Source organism: Nylanderia fulva, unplaced genomic scaffold (assembly GCF_048542155.1).
Source record: "Nylanderia fulva isolate GAGA-0341 unplaced genomic scaffold, ASM4854215v1 Scaffold10, whole genome shotgun sequence".
In the NCBI taxonomy this organism is placed as follows: Eukaryota; Metazoa; Arthropoda; class Insecta; order Hymenoptera; family Formicidae; genus Nylanderia; species Nylanderia fulva.
The window spans coordinates 2069600-2090991 of NW_028189193.1; the positions used below are offsets into that span (position 1 = coordinate 2069600).

The 21392-nt window shown below is 37.9% G+C and overlaps 1 protein-coding gene across 1 annotated transcript; it reads right to left on the minus strand.

The window, feature by feature from the left end:
• Positions 1 to 121: 121 nt before the first annotated feature.
• Positions 122 to 20331, minus strand: Snrk (SNF related kinase). Its single transcript, XM_029319222.2, has 8 exons — positions 19239 to 20331; positions 8578 to 8781; positions 7735 to 7887; positions 7251 to 7497; positions 6682 to 7033; positions 6445 to 6573; positions 6190 to 6295; positions 122 to 6043 (listed from the first exon to the last, which is right to left on the minus strand). Exons 2-8 carry the CDS (start codon positions 8770 to 8772, stop codon positions 3923 to 3925), a joined length of 3303 nt encoding a protein of 1100 aa, XP_029175055.1. The 5' UTR covers positions 8773 to 8781; positions 19239 to 20331; the 3' UTR covers positions 122 to 3922.
• Between the last annotated feature and the right edge of the window lie 1061 nt (positions 20332 to 21392).

Consider the following 21392-nt stretch of genomic DNA (forward strand, 5'->3'; position numbering starts at 1 on the left):
TGTAAGTCTTACTTTTTTTTACTTACTTTCTTCTATCCTTTTGTCCGTAAAAGATGAGGCGACGAAGATGTATATACTGAAAAAAATAGTATACGACGGGAGGATACGATATTTCACGTAGTTGTTAACTTTGTCACTTTAGTTTATTTTGTCCGAGCACACAGTGCATGAACAATCATGCTTGGCGGTTTACAGATTTCATCTTATTGCCGGCTTAGCAAAGTGGTGCGTCGTTAACACTCTTAGCTGGCAGTAAATCGGGATAATGACGGGAATCAGATGCTACGGGGACATGACGCGGGAACTTTGGTCTGTTCAGGCCGGATATTCGGGACAAGAGTGAAATAAAGTATAATAGATCCTTAAAAAGATTCTTTCTCGCACTCGTGGATGCAACGCGTTCGACAGCGATTTTTATTCGCTAAAAATCTGTGTGGTGAGGAGGAAAAAGGGACGATTTACGAACAGCGCAACAACAACGAAGCCGAGATTTGCAACGGAATTACATGCGTTCGATGTGATTACGTCAACTTGCATTTTTTAGCGACATATATGTTTTCTTTTTTTAATACATATAATATGTGCGTATTATCGCATACCTTAGGAAACCAACCCAATGTATATATATGTGTATGTGTATGTCGTGTATATGTATGTGTGTACGTGGATCCATTATAGCACATTCCGTTTTATAGCACGAAAATATCTTATTCTTTCTCTCTCTTTTTTTTTATTTATCAGTAGCTCGGCTAGAATAAATGAATTTTCCCACAGACATAGGAAAATGCCAAAGATATGTACACTTTTTACGTTGATGGAAGAGACACTTTACTCTATTTGCAGCTCCAGAATATACACTGTTCGAGTTTCGCGCGAGGGACGCTTTCGCTTTTTATTACATAAATATATAGGACCGACACAAGCCGCGCGTGACCTCTTAATGAGGAAATTTTGCTTGAGCTTCGCACAGATAATTTCTCTCTCTCTCTCTCTCTCTCTCTCTCTCTCTCTCTCTCTCTCTTTTTGTAGCTTACAACTTTGTCCGATTATTAATGGTAGAGAGAGGTCCTTGTACACCCTAAAATTCGCTCTAACATCCTCGAGATATACTCTCTCATCACACCGAAATAACGTTAATGCCCATGTACACCGCGATTGTTAGTTTTTCCGAGCTTCAAAAAGTAGATCCCGAGTTACAATACGACGCCTACAATAGGGTGAAAAAGATAAAATTGAATCGAATCCTTAAAATCAACGACTACACCGACGCAAGGTACTTGGCTTTGTACGACTTTGTATTGCACTTTGTAGCTATAGCGCAAACTTAGGTCTGTGAATTATCATTTTTGGTCTCGTTAGGTCATCGTCATCGTGCGACGCATAAATAGAGCTGTAACACTCGAGATATATTACTGAAGTCATTGCGGAATTCTCAGTCTTTATCAAAGGAGTTATAAAATCGACGCACATTATTTTGTTCTGCGAGTTCAGACAGAAATAAAGTTTAAAAAAGAAAGGAAAGTGCTCGACGATCGATCGCCGCGTTACGAGTCCAACAATTACGCCTTATAATTAATAATTAATATCATTTACATGTATCCGAGTTATATATATATATATATATATATATATATATATATATATATATATATACATATACATATACATATTACATTTTCGTCTTAATAATATTAATACAAAAATGAGAGGAAGCTGAAAAATGCGTGGACTCGAAAGAAATTAATTACAAATATTTCGGCATTTATCGAGTGTCCAGCACTCCATCGTCGAGACTCGTAAAAATTGGCGCAAAAGCGCAAGAAAAGGATGAAACGCGGGACAAGTGGTAGATAAACGATCAAATAAGTTTTCGCTGCACAACAAACACATGCATTATATTTATATTTACGATTGTAACGTGGCTTTATTTATTTTATTTATTTATTTATTTTTTTTAAGTTAAGCCGACAGCATTCGCGATGATGACGATGATAGAGAGACGATGACGATGACTAATATCGACGATATCCGTCTAAAAGCGACCATAGACGCGAGATCGAAGAACGTCGAAGATCGAGACGTGCTTAACCGGCAAGCACGTTCCAAACAGATCTTGCATATACCTATCGTTCGCTGCCGATTATTATTTAGATCTAGAAGAGAATAGATCGATAAATGACGATTGCTATTATCTCTCGTCGCTTACCCTTAAGCTTCTAATATTTGCGCGCAGTATTATGCGCTCGGTGGGCTTTTATATACGTCGCGCATACAACTTGCTCCAAGAAGTACACTTCCGTTTCCGTTTTCAACGGACTTATTGTATACACGAACACTGTTGAGCGAGTTTCTTTCCTTAATCATTCCCTTCGTTTAAACGCAATCTCAGGCTATCTGTTGTAGAGCACTCGCATCTCTTTCTCTCTCTCTCTCTGTTTGGTTACAATTTGCATTAATTTATATAAATAAATATATATATATATATATATATATAAATATATATATAAATATATATATATATGTATATATATATATGTATATATATATATATGTATAGTCAATCGCCATTCGGAAACTATAGGTATCTGTACTCCGTACTTAATAAGTTAACGAGTTAGGAAGCGACTTTGTATGAAGGCAATGTCATAGAGGGTAGGGAAGGACGAAGGGTCGTATTTTTGAGAGAAAACGGAGGAATCGAAAAAGAAAAAAAAAATACGACGAGGAAGACACTATTCGCACTCTGCGCGACTTTGTACCCGATCGCAAGTTGCACCTAAATGATGCAAATTACTTTTTCGATGCATTATGCATTATTATATCGTATTAGATTTTTACACTATTTAGGCTGCGTTCTAAAACGTCATCCAGGAATGCATTCCCTCTTTCTTTCTATATTACTCAAAGAAAAGTAATATAAATAGAGAGAGGAAGAACATCCATTATATGATATTTGGAACGCAGCCTTAGAAGAAAAATAGGGAAAAGAAGGATAATGAAGACGCGGCGATGATGATGACAATAGCGATAATCGTGGAGGTGATACTGATCTCTCACAATAATAATAGCAATTGTAATAGTAATAGTAGCGGATATAATAGTAATAGAGCATATTAGAATAGTGTAGAGTGATAATAATATAATAGTAATAATATATAATATTAATAATAATAATAATAATAATAATATAATAATAATAATAATCATAAACTCTGCAATATTTAATACATTGTTTGTTCACATGGACTAGATGCAGCTCTCTCGGAGTGACCGATGAATCAGTACACCCTCTTTCTTTCTCTTATTCTTACCTTGATCCCTGTGCTCTGTAGACCAGCGGGGATATGATGTAATCAGTCAAATAAATCGATGGCAGACCAAAACCACGTAATACATCGCGATTAAAGGTTACCATACGAGCAGATATTAATCGCATTGCGCGTCCTTAACTTAATGTAATTTCGGTATCAGCGAGAGGAACAGATCATATCTTTTTTTTTTTTTTAGGGAGTAAAATATTAATTGCGAGTACACACATTTTGCACCCTGAATTGCTTTTGACGTTGTTTCTATATACAAACATACCTGACACCGATTTTGCACTTAGAAATGCAATTAGCCTACTAATCTTAAAGTATGTCAAAACATATGGCATCTATGCTGTTTCAAAAATTCCCCCTCCCTCCCCCCTAAAAAAAATCCCCGAAAATCAGATCTTTCAAACGATAAAAATATTTCTATATCGATAAAATAACTCACTAAAAATTATATACACAGTTTGCAGAAAAAGATTGTCGCGCAAAAAAATAAGTTTCACGCTATTTAGCTATAGTCACTGGCACTGAAAACTCACTTACCCGCACTTTTGCGTCTCTCATTTTTGCGCTCGAGTTTTCCGTCTCCTCTGAGCGTAAGCGATTCATCAACAAAGACTGCAACACTTGGAAGCGTCCCCGAGATGGATGTGGCACACGGCGGGCAGCTTAGTGCAGCCCTTGCCCACGATGCTCTCCTGCACGAGATGCGCGAGACCTAGATTCTGATTGATGTCACCGTCGCTGCCGCGGTGCTGCTTCGTCGCGGCGTCGCACCACTGACGACGCTCCCGCCACTTGTCCTCGGCCGCCGCTGTAGAGCAAAACAGCATCGACTTGGGCGAAGGCGGATTCACGCGATCGCGCGTGATGCTGCCGCACGAGCGAGCCTTGTATAGGCGTCCCTTGCCGAAGATGCCCGGCAACGGTACGCAGAGTTTCTTGTGCATGGCGAAGTAACGGCTTAGCAGCCGAATCTTCCGGTTTTTACACTCGTTTCGATTCATCGAGCCATTGCCGTTGCGATTCTCCTTGTCGTTGCACGCCTGACTGGTGCACTTGTGATGTTCTCCGCGATGATCGTCGTTGCCGATCGTTTGACAGTTGTCCGACTGACGATGATTATTATTTCTGCCATCGGGGCTGTGAGAATGTTTGTTCGAGTTTTGCGATAATTTTCCACCGCCGAGCGACCAGCTCTGCAATAGCCTCGCTCCGAGACCTTTGGCCTTCTGTACCGTCGTGGTTGCCACTTGAGAGACAGGCTGAACAACACCGTGTTGGGAAGTCATATTGTTTTGTGACGATGATGACGATGATGACGAGATGTTTGTCGCGCCAATTACGGTTGAATTACGCGACACGTGACAGTGATTGTGACAGGACAAAGGCGCCTCGGCCTCCTGTACCTCGGTGATACGATTCAACGATTGGCTCTCTCGTAAACGAGTCTCGCCGGCTCTTCTTCTACCGGCGCGATGTCTCCTGCCGAATATGACCTGATTATCGGTACATCGATGTCTCCCACCTCCAGTCGTTGTATTTGTGTTCGTCGTGTTAGTGCCGCTACTATTGTCGTTTCGATTGCTTTCGGTCGTCGTCGTGTGCTCGCCGTTGCTCACTCCGCTTCCTCCACCGCCGACCATCCCGCCTCGCCCGCCACCGCTTCCTCCCGGATCCTGCGAGTCGCTCGAGTCGTCGTGACTGTCGCGTCTTGGAGGTAAGGGTTTGCCAGTGGAGGCGCCAAGTTTGTGCGCCCTCTTCTTTCTGCTTTCGCTGTCGTCGTCGCTGGCGTCGGAACTCGAGCAGGAGGTTGTGCGCGTCTTATGGAATTTGCTTCTCCGTTGCTCGTACGCCGCCGTTCGCCTCACAACACGGCACTTGGTCGTCGAACCTCCGCATTCTGTCGAATTTACCGACGCCTGCGTGCCATCCCCGTCTTCCAGGATTTCATTGAGTTGCGTTGTAGACGAATTACCGCTGCCAGGAGACGGCATCGTCTTGTATTTAGGCGTTAACGTCACTTGATTGTCGCTAATCGGATGAAGAGGTATCGATACGGTTGACGATTCGATTAGAGTAGTCGTCACTGTTGCTTTTGTAGGGACTTGGGACGGAGTTTTCGAGGAAATCGTGGGCTCTGTAAGCGGCACGCTGAACCGATGATGTTGAGGACCTATCCTCCATTTGTTCGTCGGTACAGATGCGGCAGTCCGGTTTAAACATTCTGTCACCGACTTGGGCCTGCCTTCCGCATTGTTGGCTTTCCTAGACCATCCTGTGGTTGGAGTATTTGCGTCACTTAATCGATTCTTCAGATTTTCCTCGCAAGTCGTGGTAATCCGCGGTGACGCGGGCAGCTTTTCTAAGAAAACGTTACCCGTTTGGACCTTTGCCGTCGTCTTCGAGTGTACCGGCGACGATGATTTTTTATTATCCTTTTCGTTTCTTGAACTCTGCTTCAGTCTTTCTCCTCTGTCGGCGATAACGGTATCCTCTTTCTGATTCGAATGCCGTTGACCTTGCACAGGTTTTGTGCCAGTTTTCTCCGGAAGTTGTGATAACCGTTCCTGCAGGATATGCGAAAGCTTTCCCTCGGAACGGGAACCACGCCGATTAAAGGAATTTAACGTCGAATTACTGCCGCGCTCATCACGGCCGGAACAGGAAGATACATCATCTTCGTCTTCCTCCTCTTGGACGATACTGCATTTGCGCGTACGCACGTTCTGCAATAAAAACATCCATCTTTGTTTCTCGAGTGCCATTCGGCAGACGATATTTTATATATCTGCCTTAAACGTTACGATCGATAACATTAGTTGACGTCATTTTAGGAAATAAGCATTTTAGGGAATGAGCATGCGATACGTACCTGCGGTACATCACCGGGCGTTCGTGGCACGCTTAATAACGATTGATTGACAGTGCCCAAGGAATTCTGATCTGTTCGCAGATTTGTTGTCAGCTCATCCTGCCGACTGCACAAAATTAGCAACGTTACATTAGTATGTTAGTGATGTCATTCAAGTCGACGCGTGGTATAAATATTTAGAACTCGCATATTTTATATGTGAGTCACACGTAGAAGCAATACTAACAAATGCGTGATTCAGTATTTAAAACATACTTCGAGGAAACATCTAGAGCCTCCGGTCGAGTTTTCTGCATCTGTTCCTGCCGATGAGCGCGCAACTTCCTTTCCGCCAGCAAAAAATACGTCGCGGTGATGTGGTTGTATTCGTTCTTGTCTAGCGCGCTGCAAGAATATACACGGTAAGAATTATCGAGTAACAAATCGCGTCGACGCGAACACGCATGCTTAAAATATATACTAACAGCGCAAGGCTTCCTAATGTCTACTCACTCCAATATCTCTTCCTTGGTGGCGATATTACCGTTAACCATTTTGGTAATTATGTGATTATGATGATCGTCAGAGACCTGTTGACGCGACACGAGCGGTAACGTCTCCATGGTGTCCGAATCGGAACCGATCGCCAACCACGGATCCGCCGCGATCTCCTCGAGAGATGCTCTGCCTTCGGGTTCCCGCACGAGCATCTTCGCGATCAACCGCTTGCAACCGTCGGACACGTGTGACGGGATCGAATATTTACAGTCCATAATCATCGTCAACGTTTCGCTGTCGTTCGCTTCTTGAAACGGTGCTTGGCCGCATACTAACATGTATAATATTACGCCCAACGACCAAACATCTGCAACAAAGCGACAAACGTAGCTTAAATAAGATTTCAATTTTTTTCTTTTAAATATCAAGTCGATTTTTAAAAAACTTTTAACAAAAAAAATTTAATATTAAAATTTTAATAGAAGAAATATAACTTGTATCTTTTCATCTTCAAAATTCTTAATAAGTCTTAATAACTTAAGTCATCTTCTTGGATCTTTAATCACATTAATTAACGAGCTTACCTACTGCGGGGGCATCGTAACTATCACCTAGAAGTATCTCTGGAGCGGAGTACGCTAATGAGCCGCACGAAGTTTCGAGCTTCTGACCAGGACAGAATCTATTACTGAATCCGAAGTCCGTGAGTTTCACCGTGCCGAGTTTTTCGAAGAATACGACATTCTCGGGCTTTAAATCCCTGTGTACCACGTGTAAGCGATGACAGTACGATATGGCCCGAACTATCTGTCGAAAGTAAGTCCTGGCCACCTGATAAATGAAAACCATTATCAGACACTATTACGCTTGGGAAATTATTACGAAGAATTTTATAATTACTTAATCGATATATATTTTGTACACAAATATGTGCAGGTTCTTGTCAAATTAATTATTATTACTATTTAATATATATTAACTTTACGTATCATTATTATAAACTTGTACTTTTTTCTCTAAATAAATAAAAATCAATAACGACAATAAATAATCGTCATGTAACAATACCTCTTCGCTGAGGCCGCTGTCGTGTCGCATGATGTAATCGTAGAGATCTCCGCCATCCCCGAGCTCGAGAATTAAGTATAGCTTGGTCTGCGTGTCTATCACCTCGTATAACCGCACTACATTGGGATGCTGCACCAGTTTCATGCACCGCACCTGCGACACAGATTATTCGCGATCATAATTCACAAGAACAAAATTTGTTTTGCCCGAGCGAATCTGTATTCGGAGGGTCAACGATTCTGTCAGCCGTCCAGTTGCATCATTATATCTCGTTAACCTTAACGAGATTCGCCGCGATAAAGTCCGTACGATGTAACTGCGCGAGACTATTCGATCTCCGATTATATTATCGAACCAGCCATTAAAATCACATTACGCGAATCAGGATGTCCTCTCAATGACTCTGCTATATCCATTAAGCATCAAATAGATTCGAGACGGAAAGCAATTCTGACGCGATTGCAGATTGACTATGCAAAATAGAAATAAATCACGAGAACCATTTGAATTTTATCTGTCGTACTTTGATTTGAAATAAATGTGAGATAAAAAATTAATCTGAAATACAAACGCAACGCGACTTATATAAAAGATATTTAAAAAAGAGATAAAACAGCTGAGGAAAAAAAACAATTTAAATTCATGTTTTCTATAAACTCTGTTTCTACATTCTAACATTTAGTTATTTTTAGCAGAGACACATTTTCTGCGTTCTTCTCTGTAAAAAAAAAAAAAAAAAAAAAAAGTTTAAATTGACTGAAGAATTTGGAATATATTTGCTGACAAGCGCGGTATACGAGAGAGTGGTAAAAAAAATCGTAAAAATATGACAATTTTTCTCACCTCTTGGAAGAGATGCGCTCTGGAGACTTCGTCGAGCTTACTCTTGTCGATGACCTTCACTGCGACCTTCTCACCGGTAAAAACGTGCCGTGCCAGCTTCACCACGGCAAAGTGTCCGCGGCCGAGGGTCTCCTCCAAGTCGTACAGACCGGCGATCTTGCCATCGTAATTGCTGTATCCTACTCTTCGATTCATTTCGTGTCACTGCAATGCAAATCATGTGTTCTCTGTATGTACATGGCGAGTGGAAACGGAAGCATTTATTATTCGTCATTTATTTAAAATAATTATTAGAATAAATAAGAAAATATTTTTCATTCATAAATCGAATGTGACATGATAAGAGAAAACGAGATGAATGTTTGTTTGGAATCAGATCTTTATCTGGGTTTGAGAGATCTTCGCTAATTTAAAACCTTTGAAGCATTGAATTATGTATATATATTTTGAAAGATTCTCGAGATTTATGACTAAGAAAGACAAATACTAATTGCTCTGTCAAAGATGATTAACTACTCTACACGTGTGTTCATTTTTCTAAGTACGTATTGCAATTTTTTAACAAATTCTCCGTCGTCTTTCCGTATATGTATATATGCTCACGCCCGTACGATAACGGGTAAATCGATGTACTCCAAATATCGAATTTTTATCGATTGTTTAAACCTTGTACGACAGTCGCATAGCGAAGCACAGCTGTTCGGTCTACTCCGCATGAGAAAGAGGTCACTATTATTTTTAGCGTAAGTAGGAGCAATAATTAATCGCTTCGTGGACGTATGATCGACAATGGTAGAAAAAAGTACACTTGGTAGAATGACAGCGAGAAGAAATTATCGATTCGGAAAAATTCAGTGTGAAACTAATGGACCGTATATATACACGATGCACTTTAATGCGTGCGCCAACTTTATTATATATTACTATATATTTTATATATATATTAAATATATTTGCATTATATATTACTATATATTATTGGCAAATAGACGTCAAGGATTTATGAAGAGCGTTTTAGAAATCATATATACAATTTTCTAGATTTTTCCTCGGCGAGAGTATCGAATAAAAAGTTCAAATAATTGGAACGTGAGAATTAGTTTATTCATCGATCGCGCCATATATCGGAATCCGATTCAGTAAAAACGCATCTTTATAAAAAGATCGAATGACTCATAAAAAGAGTATCGTATGAACGTGATAGCCTTTTTCATTCACCTGCTCTTTTTCATTCGTCTAACAAGCCTAATGCGAGCACGGGATAGGAACTGCGGGACCAAATTTAGCGCTGGACGGCGATGGGAATAGCAAGCCAACGAGGAGGAGAACGCATTGTCTTCGTAATTGCGAAACGCATCGTCGTGTCGCGACGCGACGCGCCGAACCGGACCGCGATTCGCCGGCGCGACGTCTGTCTCGCATTCCGCGTGTGTATATATGTATGTATATATATGTATAGCAGGGCGCACGAAAATATACGATGTATGAATCTATGAATACCGGGTCGCGAAAATCTCGATACATATATATATTGTATATATACTTCGCAACTTCCTTCGGGATCCGCAAGGGCGTCTCCGCCGCGCGTTTTCCGCCTTGCGGCCGCATTTCGCCTGGGACGAACTCTGCGGCGAATCATTTCTCCGCTATGTGCAGATGCTCCGGATGCTCTTTACGAGAATTACGAGGAACGTAAAAATAAACCTTCGCCGAAGGCACCGATATATAAGGGAGACGAATCTCTGCTCTGTCTCGTCACGCGCGAAAATTTCTCTCCTCTCTCTCGTAAATAAGAAACCGGCTGAAAATCTTTCCCTTTCGATCAGAGAGCTCGGACGAAAACAGATCGGATTAATGCTTCATCGATCGAATCTCATCCGACGACGCTTTGCTATGCAATTTATAGCAAACGCTGACGCAAGACTGTATGTGAGAGAGAGAGATTCACTCACCGAGAGGTTTACGGCTTTTATTTTGCGTGAACGCCTTTATTGCTTACGTCGCGATATAAATAAGGCGCGAGTATTCATTCGCCAGTGTTTATTATTACATCGGATGAGCGTTTTCCGCGCCGCTTCGTTTTTTCATTGTTAAGATGATAAATTATCTTGTCGATGTGTGTTAATCTATTGAGGATATGCGAGAATCAAAATAATGCTCGTCGATTTATTAGCAGATGTCGAAAAATATCCGCGCGAATATACAATATTAAATATATACCTATATATATATATATATATGTACACACGACGACGAATGTTTTGTCGCGCGACGAGATAATCGATTGCGTTTCGAGGCAGAGATCCAATTAAAATAAATCACGGCGCGAACGTCATATCGACGCGCGTTTCATTCGAGTTTTTCCCGCCGCTATGAGAAATTAATCACCGGCATGTAATTACAATTGATATCATAATGACAATGAGGAGGGGAAGTAATGCGATTACGGAAAAGTTTCGCGAGATTTATCTCGACTTATGGATCCCAATTAACCAGAGTGTGATCGACAATATACAGCTGCGCGTGATATGAACATATATGAATTAATATGTTCTTTTAATTTTCCGTTATTTTACGTGTCACCATATCAGTTTTTTGACCTAAGTAAACAGTATTATAATTATTTAGGTCAGGGAGATTTCTAAACCATCATCGTGGTTTTGCGACACAGAGGCGCTTTGGAAAATTACGATCCTGAGAAAATACGAATGTTAAATTTTCGCAGCGCGATGCAAATCGCGCAGGAATAATGCACGGAAGGAAAATAAATTAAGTAAAATATCACCCACATACTGTCAACTAATCTAGCAAAGGTCGAAATACAAAAATATGCGATTTAATATAATCAAGATAATTAAATTAAATATATGATAATATTTTTAATCCATTCCCTCTATTCATAAATTCATACATTAAAGATTTTTTAAAAATAAATAGGAAAAAACAAATTTCCGGATTATCATCGTCCGATCTCTCTGAACAATTTCATAAATCTGAATAATCTTTATAAAAATGTATAATATTTATATCTTAATATTATATCTTACAAATATGCACATCTTTATAAATAACAATCTGTCACTGTGTAATAACTCGTGACTTGAATCACGGTATTAATATCGATTTTGGATATTCGCACACGACAGTTACTGTACCGTGCTAATTTTCCAAGGAAAACGGAAGTCCGGGCGATCATCTTTTATTCGGATCCGTCATGTCACGGATTGAACTTGGCATTTAACCGATAACGATATGCTCGTCCGATATCGCGATATCTACCTGGTATGGTTGCGGCACGTCCGTAATATCGGCCTGACCTGCTTTTACCGCACGTGTCCGTGTAATAATGAGATGCATGTGCGTCGGTTACACGTAATAAGTTTACGACTGTTCGGGGCGAGAGCATACCTGGAATGCGCATTCATACCAACTGCGTGGTTAAACGAAACGTCGGACATAATACATTGCGTATTTTTGTTTCAAAAGACGAGTGTCTTCTTCAAAAATAAGAGAATCATCACGTTCTCGATTCCCCTCAAATGCGAAAAAATAATAACCGAGTTGGTGGTAAAGTAAATATTTTAAGGCGATATATATCCCTCAATATTGCAATAATATTTCAGCTAAAAATACTCCCCTTATCTCCGGTACATCAAGAGCGCGAAGTAGGTTTATCTCACGAAAATAAGCATGGAAACGCTTTTTCTATAAAAAAAAAAAAAAAAAAAAAAAAAAATCCCGCGTCGAAAACTTCGCAAATAGAAAGCGTAATCCGTTCTAATAATAAACGCGGCGCGTGGACTCGCATTTGAAATTTAAATCCTGTTACACATTTCTCCTCCGTATAGTAAACTCGGACGCGCAATCGAGAACCAGAAACGCTGATGTTCCTTCAATTACTTTCGCGTTCGCGCCGATGCGGAAGTATGTGTACGGAACATCCGTGAGATAGATTTTCCAGATCCGCGATGAAGCGGATCGAAATAAATGTACCGTTGGCGATTTATAATAGTCAGTGTTTTCAATATATAGGGAGAGTGTGACAGAGCGCTTTTCGATGAAACGTGATGGTGTGCGTTGCAGAGAAAAATCGACAATGTGCCAACGCGGCCGACAACTATTTTATCCGAAGAATCGAGTTGATAGCAGTGTCGACACATTACTCATGAATATATACTCGCGAGTGAACTCTGTGTGTTGTTCGCTGATCTACATGTTGCGCCGCGCGCGTCTTTCTCTCGCTCAATAAATCAATTAATCTATCCGACGAGGCGTGTCACGTGAAAAGTGGTCTATTGTCTATTGGAAAATGTGACATTTAAAAAACGATTGCCTCTCCGATATTCTTGCACGATCCACTCTTATTTCATACTTGTACACAGTTCAATGTATTGAAATGATTTAATAAGAAAGTCATTAAAGTCGTTTTAATTAGACATTTGTCGCATAGTAATCTAGAAATTCTATCAAGTGTTTTATTCAAGTGTGAATTCTATCGAGTGCTTTATTATTCTGTCGCACGTAAACAGTTTTCTGAACTAATGCAAAAATTAGTACAAAATCTAATTAATGGAGCTGTTATGAAACATCCAAGTTCTAGTATTTTATTCTTCCGAAAAACGTTCGAAATATCCGAGTAATGTCGATTGGAAAAATTCTGATCTATCTAGGAATCTAACTCTGACACGGTTTCTTAGAATATCTTGAAAAATGAAAAAGAAATTTTTCAATGTTTTTGCAATATTTATTAAAGGTCAGAAAAAGCGATCGCAAATTATTAACGAAGAACTTGCGCAAATTCCGCCCTCGCACATTCTCCACATAATTCTACATAATCCGTGAATAAACACTTCATTTAATTTATATTTAATTTGCATCAATTATTTTCTATTAATTATACAATAAAAATATTAATAAAATAAAGTTTATTATTTGATAATTATATTTGCTAACAAAGTGAAAGCTTTCTCTACGTGAAAAGTCTACTTATATTTTTCCAATAAGATATTTAATAAAATCCTTAATAAAATTGTCGTATATAGATAACACATCTATTTTCTTTTTCTCTCTTTCCAATCTTGTCTTTAATAGATTTTATACGAAAGCGCAACTTGTCGGAGCAATTCTCAGAAAATTTCATTCCAAGAGAAGAATATTGGCTTCAAGTTCAAAATGTAATGAATCCATTATTATACAAATCGAAGAGTTGAAAATTCCTTGCGTATCTCCGATGAAAATGACATGTTTTTCTCGTCGTCAAAATTACTTTCTTCGCGCAAACAAAAAATATATCGGCGCTAATTATAACGGTAATTAGTGCGCGCGAAAGCCTCCTACGCGGATCTAAGCGACGAGATAATATGGCCCGTAATGATAATGCGTAACGTACGTGTAGAGGCAGGTATAGGCGCACGTAACAGGTAATGCTCATCGTACCGTTACCGAGATTTCACGGCGCCGCCGCTCGCGAGGAAGAAATATACGATGATATCTGGGGAGCGCGACTAATCCGCGCCGCCGTTGGTGGGAATAACGGCGGCGTTCATCCTCACGAGAATGATAATTACGGCCGATTAGAGCGTTTGCATCGCCACGTCGGGCGTGCATATAGAGAGCAACTATGTGCGAACAAGGACGAAATTAATCGTAGCACAATTCTTCGCTTTCGAAAAAGAACTTTAACATAGAGACTAGTATACTGCAAGAGAAAATAGGTTTATCGCAAATTAGTATTATTATTGTTAATAAATAAATCGATTCCTTGTATAGAAAAAAAATGGAAAGAATGTAAAATGATTAAATAAAAGAATTGCATTGCGTTGCATATATACAAAAAACATTTTTATGTAAGATTTTATTTACTTGAAATTATCCAAAAAAGTATATGTATATAGAAATACATCGACGCGACACGTTGGCGAAAAATAAAAAGACAGAAGCCACAAGGAAAATCCAATTAAGAACGCGATAATATCCAATTAAACTTTTGCAGCGGTAGAAGTCATCGAAGATTACGTTTCTAGAGTCTGATAGAAACCTTATATGAAATACATTCCGATCTTTCATAGACACTGCTGACAGTTCTATAAATTTAATTCGCATTCGCATTGATTCACTCGTTTGATGACATATTGATGTCATTAGATAACATTGATAAATACAGTTGCGGAAAGACAGTATCGATATAATTATAATTAATATTAAGAATATAGAAATTTCTTACGTAAAGATTTAACGAAAATGTTTTTTCTTTTTTTAACAAATCTAACTGCGTACGCGTATTTCATAGTGTTTGACGAAACATATAAAAAAAATTTAAAAAAAATAAAAAGAAAACGTCGAAAATATCACGATAGAAGCTATTGTTAATCCTCATGCATAAAACGGAATAGTACGCGGCATTTTTTGTCCCTTCGCTCGGCAAACTTTTTCCTCGTTTCCATGTTACGTTCATCCTTTATTGACATGGGGATACCATGACAGGAGCGACGTTAATATTTTTTGACGCTCGATGTTTTCTTTCCTCTCCCTTCCTAGCTTCCTCTTCGCTCTCGAAACATAACATAACGTAACACGCGCCAGTGTCATTTCTACTAGTGCGAGTTGGCACCGAGCGGATTATTTGACGCGACCGGATCTGTGTAATTTGAGATAATGCACTCGACAAGCAGATTGATCTCCGCTTCCGAAAGCCGTTGCGCTAGTCGTTTCGTTCGCAAACGTTGGCCGTTTGGTAGTAAACAACAATAGTTGACACATGTGGCGGAAATGCACGTGTAAAGTAATTTCTCATTTTGAGAAACAAATTAAAAATTTTTCCGTCCCACTTCGAGCGATGGAAAACTTTTGAATTAGATAACATATCAATATTCATAAATATTATTATGTGCTTCATTAACATATATACAGATTTCCTACACAAATTTGGTTAAATATTATTGAATTAATTTTAATAAGCATTATGCTTCATAATGAAAAGAATATTTTAAAAATAATGTGTAGGAATTTCTTGAGAATATTAATATCGACAAAATATTTATATATGCATCTACCGACTCTAATTAATGTTATCACATTTATTAGCGAGCGATTGATACTAAAGGTAAATAATATATTGTAATATATAAAATTTCAAGATTTTCAAGATTTTTTGCATTCTAGTATTATTATATAATAATGTTTCGTCATTTATTTTGCTGATATATATAATTTTTTTGCAAGTAATCATCATACTTTATCATTCTCAAATATTCTGTTCTCCTTATTGAATATTTCATTCTTAATATTGAATATTTATCTTTTAATATATCAAAAGTCTCATAGTACCACGTGCTTAAACACAGACAAAGCGCATGAATAGGCGTACAGAACATTCTACAATAATATAATACAATATATACAGTGTCCTATTTCTTTCTATTTCCTGTCTGTTCAATCTCAACATAAATAATTTTTCAAAGCCTTAGAGTCAAAAAAATTGCTGTATTTAATAGATTTTTTAGTATGAATAATTAAATTAAATTTAAACAGATAAATAAATAATAAAACTATATTACTTAATTTCGGATACATTTTTCTTCAATACAACTTTATAATCTAAATTTTAATTACTAAGTCATTTGATTTTATTTCTTCAAAATATCTTCATAAGATAAAAGAGATAGAGATACTTTAATTAAAATTCTGTTGATTTAATTTAATAAATGATTTATTTATATGTTTTAAGGAAAATATGTGAGAGATGAAAATACTTGTGAAGGGAAACTGACATCTACGAAAAATAAAATAAATGTTGTTTGAAAAGAACCAGACAGTTCGCGAACAGAATTAGTGAGCAGAAACGATCTGTGATTTAACCGAATTTTTTTCAAGTATCTCGGGGTCGAGGCAGAGGAATGTCGGGCGATTTCTGGGAATAATGGTCAGCTTTTTCTCGTTCCCGAGAATACTTCAATCTGGCTTACATTTCCGTCCGTTTTATTGCGACGAGAAAGAAACATCGCTATGCGTGGCCGATGACGAGAAAACTTTATTAACTTCAACGATAGGTCAATTATATAACAGTTAACTATTTATATCAATTTAATGGAATTTTCAACTTGTCTTGGCGTGCTCTAGCACTTCTAGAAGAGAATCTTAACTTAGTAAAGTAAAACATCTTTCTATTAAATAAGGCAATGCACAACACTCGTTGGAAAATACATCTTATCGAAACTTTAAAAGCCTCGTCCATATAAGTAAGCTTACAAATAGATGAAGTTATAATCTCGGTAAAGTTTGTTGAAGTAAATAGCATCGGGATGTATTAAGTGGAAAGATTAAAAATATCGAGTAATAATGAGTTAAGAACATCATTAAATGGATGGATTTTTTATTTGTTCTCTTTTAGCGAAATTATCTTAATCTTAATAGATCTCGACTAAATTGGGTTAAAGTATTTTCTCCGAAATTATTTGTCTTTTCGAATTACGTGAATGACAAATCGTCGATCGTAAATGAACAAGTACGCAAACTTTGGACCTTACGATGAAAACATATATATGATATCATACTGATTATTATCGTGCAATGTGCTATATTTGAGATCTGAATATGTGTTACATATATGATCGTTTATGTATTGATAATTGTAGACCACATTTATTTCTTATCCACACACGACACTTTCAGAAAGACTGATAAAATTCCATTGCCTCGTGGTATTGTTTTTTTCCGTTGTTATACGAATATGCTTGTTATTATAAAACATACTCTGATATCAATAATTATATTTTCTATATAAAAATATTTTCATATAGTAAATGTACAACTATTAATATTTGTCGTCATATATTTCAGACAAAATCTAATGCAAATATTCAATATATATAACATCGTTATTAAATTCAGAATTGCGGTATCATCATTTATGCCACTTTGTCCGTATTGCAATTTCTGCAAAAGAGCCACATTATTGTTTCATGTATTTAATTTCGCTGGCTTATTCAAATATTAGATGTTTATTTAGACGAAAGAATATAATCTCTGAAACAAATTTCAGAGATGCAATTTGTATACGAGAGAAGTTTGCACACAGCTCTTTTTTCTGTTTTACTAGAATCACAAAGTCGTTTCGAATTAATTACAAATTAATAGAATCAGTTTATTTATATTAATAATTTGGGCGAATAGATTAAAACATGGTATTAAGAATTATTAATTTAATAAATAAACAAAAGATGTAAAGCAAAATTTTCTCTGTTCTGTATAATAAAGATTTTAAAAATATTTTTCTCCAATTTGTTTTTATTATTATTACACATTGAATGCGCAATTTGATCTGTTTTTTTAGGAATCGAAACTATAAAATATTTATGTCAGCGTTGTACTTTAATGCAAGTTTAATGCAATGTAAAATTATTATCGCTATCGATCTAATTAGAAATCATATATTCATAAATGAATATTAATCTACTCATTGTCAATTTTTTTCTTTCATTGTCATTATAATTATCAACATCGGAAGGAGCCTTGCGAGAGAGACGATCTACAAGTACTTCGGAAATACCAAGTTCTCGTAAAGTAATTGATCGGCCCGTGGAAACTCTTATTGTTTCCTCGTCAATCTTTCACAATGTACATAGTATAAAGCGATACAAATATATATATATATATAGACAATTCGATGAAGGAGACGGAGAATCCCCCTTCAACTCGAATTACATTTTGTGTTTGTCTTGCGTTTACTCATCTAAACTCACGCGAAATCATAGATCGTGTAAGATATCGTGAATTTATCGGACCCACCCAAATATCTCGGGGAGAGAAGTTCTCGGAGTAGTAGAGCTCCTGCAGGATCGATATTATATTGCGCGATAACGTCGTAAATATAGTTTCTATACTAATAACTACTCTGGCATATATTATTCATTGGCAGATATGCATATTGCCAAGATGTTACCGGCAAGACAAAATTGCTATACAATGACGCACATCAAAATGTGAGAATCTTTCCAATTTAATCGAGAAAATATCCAGATGTTCACTTTGAGAGAAGACCATTCTAATTTGAAAATATAGAAAATCGAAGTCTTTCTCTCAATGTATTGATAATGTGCCACTTTTGACATAACGATAAGCATAAATGTATGAAAATGATACTCCATTTTCGTACGAATAATGGAGCAGGGATTAATCAATATATACATATAAAACAGGTTTCTCTTTAAACTGCGTTTTCGTACAATTGAAATGAAACAATTACACGTTACACGATACATCTGTTAAGAAGAAAATTTATGGAAAGATATATTGTACAATACATATATGAACTGTAATTAAGTTAAAAATGATCTTGTTCGTCTATAAATAATTTAGCACTCTACTAATTAAAACTCAAGTTCGACCAAGGCAAGGTGTCGCAATCAAAATTCCTCAAATATAATTTACACGATCATTCGAAAGCAATCATTGACAAAACGTCATATCGGCCTCATAAAATCAAAGTTATCTTATCGAGCGGAGATCGGTGCGACGACCGCTTAAAAATAATACAATCGTAATATATTGCAACGAGGAATTCCCGAAGCCATTTTTATACCGAAGAGTCCATCGAGGACCATCAACAAGAGACGATTAAACAACCTAGAAGTGACGTATACATACACGATAGCGTTACTTACCACTCTGTCCGCTAAACTGACGAAGATGACGACGACGACGACGACGAGTCGAGCCAACACCTCGCTGCTAATCCGCCCACGATCCGGTGCGCCGTCATTTGTGATGCGAATTCATGTGGTGGCGGCGACGATGATCGATGCCACACGGATGCACGAGCTCTCTCTCTCTCTCTCTTGTCTCTACGACGTCGAGCCGTCGAGGATGCCGTTCGACGAGGTCGGAAGAGGCAATGACATCGAACGTCGCTGGTGGGCCGCCTCGTTTTCACTGGAGACACTCGTGTTTACACGGCACTGCTCGGTCGCTTCTCACATTCCTTCGTCCGCGACGAATTCTCTCTCTCTCCTTCCTTCGGTCTACTACTTGTTCTCGTTCTCCGTCTCGCGAAACTCGCGTGCACCGCTGACGGATCACCCTCTCTTCTTTCTCTAGATGCGACTGTCTTCCTCCTCTCTTTCAGCTCTTCTTCTGTCTTTCTCGCTACTTTTCTTCCTCCCGTTTCTTCTATCGGGTTACCTCGCCCACTCGCGACCGAGTCTTCTTTCTCTCTCTCTCTCTCTCTTGATCGGTCTATCTTTTGCAGCGGAGATTCGCGCCAGCAGAAGGTGACTTCCGGACAGCTTCCTCGCCGATGACGATGTATGCCGCGCGCGCAATACTCACTTCCCACTTTTTCCTCTTCTCTCACTCTCTCGCGTTTTCCGCTCTCTCCTGCCTCTCGATTCACCACTTTTGCCTGTCTCGTTTCCTCGCATTCGTACGCGCGCGCGTACAACACATACACGAAACACACACACGAGCGCCGCGCGCTCGGGAAAGCGTACACGTCGCCCCGTTGACCGTTTTTTCCGTTATTCTCTCACTGGTTCGATCGCGCAACTCGCTTCTACGATCTCACGCACGCACGCACGAGCCGCGACACGGATTCCCGAGGTCGATCCTCGACACTCGGAATCTCGGTTCTGTTTCCTTGAACGAAGACGAAACTGTCCCGCGAAGACGAGACGGGCGCACGCACACTCGCGACACGGTGTCACACGAGAAAGCTGGATAGAAACCCGAGAGCGTCAGAGAGCGTATTCGACGCAGTCGACGATACTCCGAACTCGGGACGCTGGCGGCGCTAGCCGGCTGTTCGATGCAGCTGTCATCTCGCGACCGATTTGCGGACTCTTGTGAACGAGTGGCGCGAAAATATGAAGTGTTTCTTTCCGGAAATGGAATTCAATTGAAATCTCTCAGAGATATATTAATCAACTTTGCACATATTTATGTTATATTTATTTATATTATTATATAAATTATATATGTACATTTATGTAATAATATAAATCTAGAAAAAATAAGGGTGCATATATATATATATATATATATATAAGAGGTTCCTACGCAAGAAAAATGGTAGTTGATTTATTTCATTATTCATTAATTATAGAAAAATATATTCCCAAGTATTGATAATCATATAAAGCTCATTATGAAATCTGTTTACACTTATTCACAAATATGGTATACATAAAATGGTAATAATTAATAATACACAAATGAATATATATAAATATTAAGTAGTATATATATTCAAATTTAATCATTTTCTTTATCTTTGTGCGTGTTTGCTTAAAGAACGTCTCTATATTAATATTACGATTATTAAGAAAATAGAAAATCTTTTTATTTTTTGCTCATTTTTTTGAAAATACACTGAAATAAATAATATTATATTATTGTCAATACTTGAGTATCGATTTACGATATTAAATTCATAATAATCAATATTTGTTGAGAGAGCGTTAGCTCGCAACAATTTTTGAAAGGTAATGTCTTATCAATCATTGAATTTGTTTTTTATGCTCACGTCATCGTATATTTGCAATTACAAATACGATATTATAAAAATTCATTTTTGTTGAATCAATATTTGCTGCATGTAAGTAAAAAATGCTGCTAATTGCATCTTTCTTATTGTAATTAAAAGTTATATATATGATAGAGATAATTTATGTTTTCATATAAGAATAAAAAAGAAAAAATATTTGAAACGCAATTAAAACTTGATATATATCTTACATTTATAGTAAAATGAAATTTTTGAAATAGATTTTTTAAATATAGATTTAGTAAACGATAACATCCTCGGTCGGTCTACTCCTGGT